The 10,596-nt window shown below is 40.1% G+C and overlaps 1 protein-coding gene across 1 annotated transcript; it reads left to right on the top strand.

Moving 5' to 3' along the window:
* The first annotated feature begins 2,648 nt into the window (after positions 1-2,648).
* Positions 2,649-3,164, top strand: LOC138898949 (uncharacterized). Its single transcript, XM_070185059.1, has 2 exons — positions 2,649-2,984; positions 3,099-3,164. Exons 1-2 carry the CDS (start codon positions 2,649-2,651, stop codon positions 3,162-3,164), a joined length of 402 nt encoding a protein of 133 aa, XP_070041160.1.
* Positions 3,165-10,596: the final 7,432 nt, after the last annotated feature.

Here is a 10,596-nt window from a genome sequence, read left to right as displayed (position 1 = left end):
TTCGGAATGGTCGATTTTGATGTGATAATGGGGATGGATTGGCTTTATTCATGTTTTGCCAAGCTTGATTGCCGAACCAGGACTGTTAGGTTCGAATTTCCAAATGAGCCAGTTATTGAGTGGAAGGGTGATGATGTAGTGCCGAAGGGTAGGTTTATTTCTTACCTTAAGGCCACGAAAATGATCAACAAGTGGTGTATTTACCATTTGGTCCGGGTTACAGACACCGATGCTGAGGCACCTACACTTGAGTCCGTACCTGTTGTGAATGAATTTCTGGGAGTCTTTCTGGATGAACTCCCTGGGATCCCACCAGACAGGGAGATTAATTTTGGGATTGATGTGATGCTAGACAGTCATCCTATATCTATTCCACCCTACAGAATGGCACCTATAGAATTGAAGGAGCTAAAGGAACAATTGAGAGACTTGTTAGAAAAGTGTTTCATTCGGCCGAGTGTGTCACCTTGGGGCGCACTGGTTCTCTTTGTAAATAAAAAATATAGGTCACTGAGAATATGCATGGACTATCGGCAGCTAAACAAGGTCACGATCAAGAATAAGTACCCACTACCAAGGATAAATGACTTGTTTGATCAATTGCAAGGTGCTAAGTACTTCTCCAAAATTGATTTACGATCCAGGTATCACCAATTGAAGATTAGGGAGCAGGATGTTCCGAAAACAGCTTTTAGAACCCGATATGGGCACTTTGAATTTATGGTGATGTCTTTTGGGCTAACAAATGCCCCAGCAACTTTCATGGATCTTATGAATTGGGTCTTCAAACCTTTCCTCCACTCTTTTGTGATAGTGTTCATTGACGACATTCTTGTTTATTCGCGAAGTTGGGAGGAGTGTGCCGATCATCTCAGGGCAGTTTTGCAGACTCTGTATCAACACCAGTTGTATGCAAAATTTTCGAAATATGAATTTTGGCTTGAATCTTTTACATTCTTGGGTCATGTCGTCTCCAAAGAAGGAATTGATATTGATCCTCAGAAAATTGCAGTTGTGAAGAAATGGTCGAGGCCTACAACTCCAACAGAGATTCGCAGTTTCTTAGGCTTAGCTGGGTATTACCGAAATTTTGTGGAAGGGTTTTCTACTCTTGCCTCTCCGTTGACTAAATTGACGCATAAGGCAATTAAGTTCCAATGGTCAGATGCATGTGAAAGGAGCTTCCAGGAGTTAAAATCGAGATTGACTACGACACCAGTGTTGACTCTACCAGACAGTACGGATGAGTTTGTAGTATATTGTGATGCTTCGAGAATCGAACTTGGGTGTGTATTAATACAACATGGAAAGGTTATCGCTTATGCTTCTAGGCAATTCAAGAATCATGAAAAGAACTATCGAACACATGACTTAGAACTTGCGGCTGTGGTATTTGCATTGAAAATTTAGCATCATTATTTATATGGGGTCCATGTGGATATATTCACAGACCATAAGAGCCTTCAATATATTTTCAAACAGAAAGAATTGAATCTGAGGCAAAGAAGATGGCTTGAGTTACTCAAGGACTATGACATTAATGTTCTATATCATCCGTGAAGGCTAATGTTGTGGCGGATGCTCTTAGCCGGAAATCTATGGGCAGTTTAGCACACTTGGAGGCATATCAAAGGCCATTGGCCAAGGAAGTTCACCGATTGTTTAGTTTGGGAGTTCGTCTTGCAGACTCTAGTGAATGAGGGGTAATTGTGCAAAATATGGCTGAATCATCACTTGTTGTGGAAGTCAAGGAGAAGCAATACAACGATCCATTGTTGGCACAATTGAAAGAGGGGATTCATAAACATAAGACCATGGCCTTTTCTCTTGGCATGGATGATGGTACACTAAGGTACTAAGGAGGACTATGTGTTCCAACCGTGGATGGTCTCCGGGAAAGAATTATGATTGAATCTCACACTTCTAGGTATTCCGTGCACTTGGGTTCTACAAAAATGTATCATGATCTTAAGGAAGTCTATTGGTGGAATGATATGAAGAGAAATGTAGCGGACTTTGTTGGGAGATGTCCAAATTGTCAGTAAGTAAAGGCCGAATACCAAAGGCCCGATGGGTTGGCACAGAACATAGAAATTCCAATATGGAAGTGGGAAATGATTAATACAGACTTTGTGGTAGGACTACCGCGCACTCCGTGCAAGTTTGACTCAATTTGGGTGATTGTGGACTGACTCACAAAATCAACACACTTTTTGTCGGTTAAGGCTACCGACATAGCGGAACAGTATGCTCAGTTGTATATCAAAGTAATAGTCAGGTTGCATGTCACTCTAGTTTCCATCATTTATGATCGGGGAGCACAATTCACTGCTAATTTTTGGAAGAAATTTCAGCAAGGTTTGGGTACTCAGGTGAATCTTAGTACAACTTTTCACCCGCAGACTGATGGGCACGTAGAGAGAACTACTCAGACGCTCGAGGATATGTTGCGCGCTTGAGTTCTAGACTTCAAAGGTAGTTGGGATAATCATTTGCCACTCATAGAATTTGCCTACAACAATAGTTATCATGCTAGCATTCAGATGGCACCGTTCGAGGCTTTATATGGGAGGAGATATAGATCTCCCATTGGGTGGTTCGAAATTGGGAAAGCAGAGTTGATAGGGCCAGGCCTCGTGCATCAGGCTATGGAAAAAGTTAAAATCATTAAGGAGCGGTTGCAGATTGCTCAGAGTCGACAGAAGTCCTATTCAGATGTTCGTCGTAGGGATTTAGAGTTCAAAGAAGATGATTGGGTATTCTTAAATGTTTCCCTCGTGAAAGGTGTAATGCGATTTGGAAATAAAGGAAAATTGAATCTGAGGTATGTCGGACCGTACAGAATCATACAGAGGATCGGTGAGGTGGCGTACAAGCTTGAGCTACCACCTGAGATGTCATTAGTGCATCCTGTATTTCATGTAACTATATTTAAGAAAGTAGTTGGAGACCCGACATTCATTGTTCCGGTTGAAACTATTGAGGTTAATGAGAAATTGAATTATGAAGAGATTCTAGTTTCTATTATTGATCGGCAAGTCCGAAAGTTGAGAAACAAAGAAATTGCATCCGTGAAAATGTTATGGCGAAACCAACAGGTTGAAGAGGCTACTTGGGAGGCCAAGGAAGAAATGAAGAAAAAGTATCCTTATTTGTTTGGATAGCCATGTACTTATAAAGTTGAGTTCTACGAAAATTCTAAGGGTTAGCTGCTATGAATTATATATAATTTGAACAATTGATGTTAAGGGTGTTCCTTTTCTGGTAATATATTGCTTATGAGGCCACAGTTGGTGTTGTTTTGTGTTATGTTATGTCATTGGATTATGTATATGTTGTTAGGATGTGTTTAAGGGATTCTATGACAGGTGGATAGTCCTAGTTACAGGGGAGACTCTGGCGAAATATTTGGAAATTTAAGGAGTTAGCCAATTTTTGAAACTACTGGTGTGTGTGAATTAACAGCTGGGCCACATTTGATGCTTATAACAGATTTTGACCCTCATTCGAGGACGAATGATCCTAAGTCGGGGAGAATGTTAGGCCCTGTAAAATTTTGTAAAGGAAAAACAATGTTTCGTGGTGCTGAACTGGGCTTACATGTGTGAGGATTGTATAAATTCTTCGAGGCGAGCTTGCTCGCAGCGGCTCAGATATTTTGGGTTGAACAATGTTCTGGAAAGTAAAGAAAATATTTGGACAGAAGAAAGATACTTTTGCGGCCCACTATGCGGCCGCAGAATCACTCTGCGGACCGCATAATGGCCGCAGAGTGAGGCAGGAAACTAGGGAGTTTTTTATGTCATTTTGCGGTCCATTATGCGACCGCAAATTGATTTCGCAGGCCACACTCTGATCGCATATCCAACTTTGAGATTTTTGGAGAGAGGTTCTGCAGCGTATTATGCAACTGCAGACCAGTTCTGCAGTGCATTATGCGATCGCAGAACAGGTCTGCGAGCCGCATAATGACCGCAGACCGAGTCAGATTTTCCCGGATCCGAAGGCCAATTATGCGACCTGTTCCGCGAACCGCATATCCATTCTGCGGTCGCTTATGTGACCGCATACCCTGTTGCAGAGCTTCATTTTTGGGTTTTCATAACCCGACCCTACTTCGTTAAATAGATGATTTGTACCATTTTTGATAAAAATAATGATTTTTTTAGAGTGAGAGAGTTTTCTAGAGTGAGAAAGTGTTCTTCTACAATTTGTTCTTCAATTCTTGCTCGAATCTTGGAAGATTAACAAGGAAAACTTACTAGGTCTTCATCCTAAAGGTAAGATTCTACACCCTAACCCTCAATTTCGAATTTTGTCTAGAATTGGGTAATTAGTAAGATAGGTTTTGGGCATGGGAGTTGTCTATCTTGCATGCATGTGTTATCAATGAGTGTAGGAAGATTGTTGTGCTAAAAATGGTAAAGAATGGGTTGTGGGATGATGGAATCCTCCATAAAAGGACCTTGAAACCTTAATGCACACCTAGTGTTTGATAAAATGCTCAAATGAGCTAGAACCATGATCATCATCCTAATTTTGGTTCAATTTGTTATATTTCTAAAATAGATTGAAGTTGCTAAAAATTCCGGAACACTTTAGAGTTTAAGGAAGCTCAATTGAAGTATGTTGGCTAAACGTTTCTCTTAGAATTGAATCCCATGATATTCATGTAATTTATGTAACACCCGAGTGGCTCATTATAAACTGGGTATTCCGAGTAAGTTTGTGTTGAAAGATATATGTTCAACAAGTATCCCAAATGCTTTATTCATGTTATTTTATCAATTGAGGATGTGTTCAAAATATGGGTTGTGCATTAAAAATGTTCGACTTCAAGCTAAGTTCAAACGAAGGATATTATGCCAAATTTTGTGAAGAATATCTACGTGCCGTAGATTCTTAATTGCTCACATATGTACTACATGCCTTGATTTGAATTATTATTGTTGTTGTTGTTGTTGTTGATGATGATGATGATGATGTTAGAAAGTGAAAAGGTAAGCATGAAATACTAAACACGACCAACGTGCCAAGAATGATTTTATAATTATGGCCATTAGTGCCAATGAAATGAAAAGATGTGAAAGAAGTATGAAATGCGATGATTGATATAAAAAGGTTGATGTCTCGAATAAGAGCACATTGGTATTGTTATTGTGAATAATGGTATTGTGAACGATAGTATATCGGTACTAAGAATCTCCAACCTGAAAAAATGGAAATTTACTTGAAATCTTATGTGGTTCTTAACTTGATGTTTTGGTATTGTTCGAGGCTTCCATTGATTTTATGATTGTTCCTCCTTGTAATATTATTCATTATATTGAGAGGGTGTTTAGTTATACATACTAGTGCTATTCCACGGTACTAACGTCCTTTTTTCTGGGGGCGCTGCATCTTTAATGGATGCAGGTGGTTCCACAACAGGAGACATTTATTAGTGATAGCAGTACACCCTCTTCCCAGCAGACTTGGTGAGCCCCACTTCATTTCGGGGTCATGTGTCTTTTGTTCTTTATGTATTGTGTTTGAGGTATAGCAAGGGCCTTGTTGCCAACATTATCATAGTACTCTTCTGTATCTATAGAGGCTCCGTAGACATGTTGTGGGTTGTATATTGGTGTTGGGGAAGTCAAACTATTTATGTTGTGATTGAATTACTTATTCCATTTCAGACCATGAAAAATGTGTGTATTTGAGACTTTAAAATGAAGTAACTTATGGTAAGAAATTGGAATTGCAGACATGATCATCTTATTATCCAATTAACAAAAATGTGTATCCTATTTATTCATGGATGAGTTTGGGTCGAAGGAAATCTAATAGGCTTGCTCGGTCGGGTTCACTCGGTTGAGTGACGATTGTGCTCCCCGGTTTTGGGGCGTGACAGAGAATGTGTCAAGCCGTTGAGGTATTGGAAGAACCTGTTGCTAGGGGAAGTGTCCTTGTTCCTATAAATGTCACCGCACCACCGGATCATCTGGTGAGAGCACCTAAGAAACGAAAGAGGGTTGTTGGTACTAATAAGCTGGATTGTTCGGTTTGTAAGAAGCGTTACTTGGGGAGATATTGGATGACTCTTGAAATATGTTATGGTTCTGTAAAGAGGGGGCATAAGAAGAACAAATGCCCTAGGTTGGGTACACCCAGCCCGGTTTGCCCGATATGCGGGAGGGAACATTTGGGGTCGTGTCGTGAGTATGCTCGGGAGCGTGTTAGGGGTGGTAGGTTTGGGCAATTCCAAAGGCCCACACAACAAACTGGTACAAAGATTGTTACTCCCGCCACGAAGGCTTGGAGGAAGGATAAGGGGGATGCTTATGATGTATGCAAAAGGGTAAATATAAGGTCAGTGGGGTGAGTCGGTTTAGTGGACCTCATCACCGTTGTGTGAAGTGTAGGAGATGTCATTCGGGGGTATGTCACTATAGTACCAATGCATGTTATTGATGTGGAGTCGAGGAGCATCAGTTAAGGCAGTGCCCGGTCAACCTAAAGTCACCAAGTAAATCACTCCTTAGTACATCATAATGAACACCGTGTAATTTCCCTTGTTATATATGTACGTCCATATTGGAGAGCCTACATAAATATGGTCTTAACAAGAAACTGAACCACAAAACATTGCATGTATCTACTCTTTGAATGAGACACATTATCCGTGAAGCCTCTTTATTACCATTCTCTTACTTACAACCTCTTGAGAAATTGAGATCCATAATAATTTTATTGAAATGAGTTATAATCCTAGGTTAATACTTCCCACTTTCTTCCCCAAATTCTCAATAAAGGACTATACCTGGCAAATTTCTTATAGGACATTCTGATTCAAATAGATAACACTTGCTCACTTGTGTATGTGCATACACCATCATAATGTTTACCTACATGGTATCGAATCTAATGTAAAGCAGCATAGTATTGAGATCTTTCTTGAGCAACTCTCTCTCCCTCTCCTGTGTATGTAGCTCATATAGTTTGAACGATCACTTTACTCCCTTTGTGAACATTATCATGAACTATTTTAACTATCTAGTAACATAAGATCATATCTCACCACCTATCATATGTGTGCATGTCAATTGAAATGGTCACTTGTCCGCATAAAGTTTCTAGGAAATTTGGGATTTTCATAAAATTCGACATAGGAAGATCTTTTGTTTGCCCATATAGGTATAACTTTCAATCCACCTAGATCATACCTCAGTGAGTAACTCACCACGTTCCTAGTAGTGTAGCAGCTCATGACGTGGCCGGGTACCGCAGCTTGAGAGTTGTTATAGCATAAATGTGTCTAGATCATAACAAGTGTTCACTTTATCTTTACACATCTGCAATGTGTTCTGACTATGTTCCTTAGTTAGTAAATTCATTGTGCTAGTTTCCCGACGCTTGTTGGATAACCATGAGAGATCGCATCTTTCCATATGTCGCTGTAACACTTCCTTTCTCACAGGATCCTTAATAGGCTCTCCGTCAAGACCGAATGCACCTTTGGGATTATCATAGCATCATGTCTGCTTCTTATGTTTTTCCCATCCTATGGTAGCATATGGGTACTTTTCAAGTCATAAAATCCATGGCGAACTCATTATGAATATTCACAAACCTGCTATGATTATTTTATAGTGTCTCCGTGGGGTCCATTATCTTTAACCCTCGGCTTCTAGAATTATTTGCTATGCCATTGTCATGTGCGCAGAATTACTATCCTTAATATTCCACATCCCTGGGTGGATAGGGGTTTTATTTGCCTTTCTCCTCGGAGCATCATATTGACCATAAGAACCTCTCTAACCAATGCATAATTTAATCCCAATATTAAGATGTCCTAGCTATATGGTTTCACTCGTGTGTGGTTGAAGTTAAGTATCCTTGCCGCGACCTTTCCCTCCCAACTTCAGGTGGATGTGTCAGATTCTGGCACATATCATAAGCATATTGATTTGAAAGACAAGTTTCTCGTATCTCTAGTCCTCTCATGTAGAATCAACTATCGGGAAGTGTTAAGCTATTAGAATGATAATAATCACACAAGTGTTCAAACTTTTTTTCAACCTCGTGAGTTAGGGGTGTAGTCTCCTTGTGTCAAATACTATTATGAGCATAACAAAACTTCATGTATTTTTGGAACCTCTATCACATTCATGGTGCAAAACTCTTCTTATTTCGAAGGCAGTTGGTATCACGTACTTGGCTATTCCTCCTTGAGGCTTACTTTTTGCCGAGCAAGGCACATATGGAATAAAAAGATTGCTACCATCCATTTCATAGCTCATCATCTCCCAAGAATAACTGATGCTAATGTCTTTATCCTCCCAATCATGCCTCCCATATATCACATGTCTAAAATAACTCACTTATTTTACATCTTAAGATCATGTACATGGTTCCCGCATTATCAATGTGTACTAGGTAACTCTATGCCTCATTTGTTAAATCGATGATGTCATCACAATGATTAACCATCTCAGCGCTATTGGTGGTCACCCTTATGTCTCTTATAATATAACCTCCTGAAATGCCCTGCTCAGCACCTTGGTGGATTCATGAACAATTCTAGTTCAAACTCGGACCTCGTTGTTACTATTTGTAGTATATCTCTAGAGAGTATTAGTTTCACACATGCCAAAGAAGAAGCATCATTCCATGATCAAACATATTCGGGTAGGAAATCCCATGGTCTTATTCATTCAGTCACATCGTAGTATAAGGAGGAGGAGGGGGTTGAAGGTTGTCAAGGGTCCAATTTGGGTGTTCGACATAGAGATTTAAAGTTGAAGAAAGTAAACGGGTTATTCTTAAGATTTTCTCCATGAAGATATTAGGTGAATTTTTAAGGAAGGTGAAGTAGGTCTAGTTCACATTGGGCCTTATTGAATCTTAAAAGAATAGGCCAAGTAGCCTATGAGTTGATGTCCCCCATCGTTATTCTCCATGCACTAGTGCTTCATGTGTCTATGTCCAAAAAGGTAGTTGGGAATCCTTTGTCTATCATTTCGGTGAGAGCTATTGAAGGTGAAGTTAATGGATAATTGGCTTATGAGAGGAACCTAATTGTCATCCTTGTTAGACCAGTCCAAAAGTTGGGATCGCCTCCGTTAAAAAGCTATGACGAAGTCAATAAGTTGAGGAGGTCACCTCGAAGGCCAAGGGTATTGTGGAAAGAAAATATTGTCACTTATTTGTATAGCCAAATGGTTGTGGTTCGAAAGGTACTTTCTATGTGTTATGATTCAAATATGTACAGTTCAAGTCCAGATGCCACTTTTGATTATGTAATGCCGATAATGTTGAAATTTGTGTTATTGATATATTGTGATGCTTTGTTGAGTTGTGGATGTGTTCTTAGGGGTGGTTTTGGTGTTTTGCTGGCAGGTGGATAGGCTCAAATACAGGGGAAACTCTGCCAAAATTTCTAAAAACAATTTGGGAGTTAGTCAAATTTGGGGGCTTGTGATGTGCGAAAGAAGAGATGAATTATGTTGGGTGTTCTGGGCAGACTCTACCCCTCATTCGAGGATGAATTATCCTAAGCGGGGGAGGATGTAAGGCCCCGCAATTTTTTTCCAAGGGATTTATGGTTTTGTGGTGCCGAGGTAGACTTATGTCTACAGAGGCAATAGCTCGCCGCGGTATAGACTTTTTGGGTTGAAGAATGCATCGAGGTATTGGTGGAAATGTTTCGCTGAAGGGCCAATTATGCCGTCAAATTCACGACCGCAGATCCATTTTGCGGGCCGCATACCCATCGCAGAGTTGTGCAAAAACATAGTTGAATTTTTAAGGTTGTTTCGCGGTCCATTATGCGACCGCATACCTGTTTTGCGGTTCGTACTTCTGTCGCAGAGTTAGCATGAGAAATTTTGTTGGGCGATTCTGCGGTCCATTCTGCGGCTGCATAAGAGGTTTGCGGTCTAGGCCATCACAGATTTTGGCATCGCTTTCACGGTTCATTTTGTGGGCCGCATATCTGTTCTGCGGTCCATTCTGCGACCGTAGACTTTAGTTAGGAGGGTCCATTTTTCTATTTTTATAACCCAACCCCATTTTGATAAATAACATTTAGGGCTCATTTTGAAGAGAATGTTTGATGATTTTAGAGAGAGGTAAGAGTACCTTAGAGAGGGAAGGAGAGGACATAACATTCTAATCATCCATTCTTGCCCCAAAATTTTAAGAATCATGGAAGCCACTCACTAGACCACCATCTATCCGGGTAAGTTCTTGTCCTACATCATCCATGCAAGTTTGTTTAGGGTCTAATTATGTTGTGGGGTTAGAGATAGGCCATGCATGTACCAATTGGAGGTAGTATGTGGGGTTGTTAAACTATATCAGGTGGTTTCTTGTTGAAATTGGTTAAGGGAGGAAGGGATTACCATTGTAGAGCCTTGCATTTGATTTTTCATAATAGGTGTTTAACAAAATTCCTAAGATAGTTATACCATGAGAAACCCTCTAATTATTGTCCTATTTCCGCTATCTTTCGATAGATTGATATTGCTAGAAGTGGTTGGACATTGTAGTAACTTAAGGAAAGCTCAATCAGGGTATGTTGGCTAAACTTCTCTCTAGAGTCGAATTCTATGA

The sequence above is a fragment of the Nicotiana tomentosiformis genome, chromosome 9, assembly GCF_000390325.3.
Source record: "Nicotiana tomentosiformis chromosome 9, ASM39032v3, whole genome shotgun sequence".
Taxonomy (NCBI): domain Eukaryota; kingdom Viridiplantae; phylum Streptophyta; class Magnoliopsida; order Solanales; family Solanaceae; genus Nicotiana; species Nicotiana tomentosiformis.
The sequence above is the reverse complement of the archived record's forward strand: the minus strand, read 5'-3'. Positions and strand labels throughout refer to the sequence as shown.

Bases quoted from the DNA above. Each gene is read 5' to 3' on its own strand.
- LOC138898949 (XM_070185059.1), top strand. From the start codon at position 2,649: ATGGAAAAAGTTAAAATCATTAAGGAGCGGTTGCAGATTGCTCAGAGT. The intron at 2,985-3,098 runs GTTAATGAGAAA...CGAAACCAACAG, and splicing joins TTCCGGTTGAAACTATTGAG to GTTGAAGAGGCTACTTGGGA.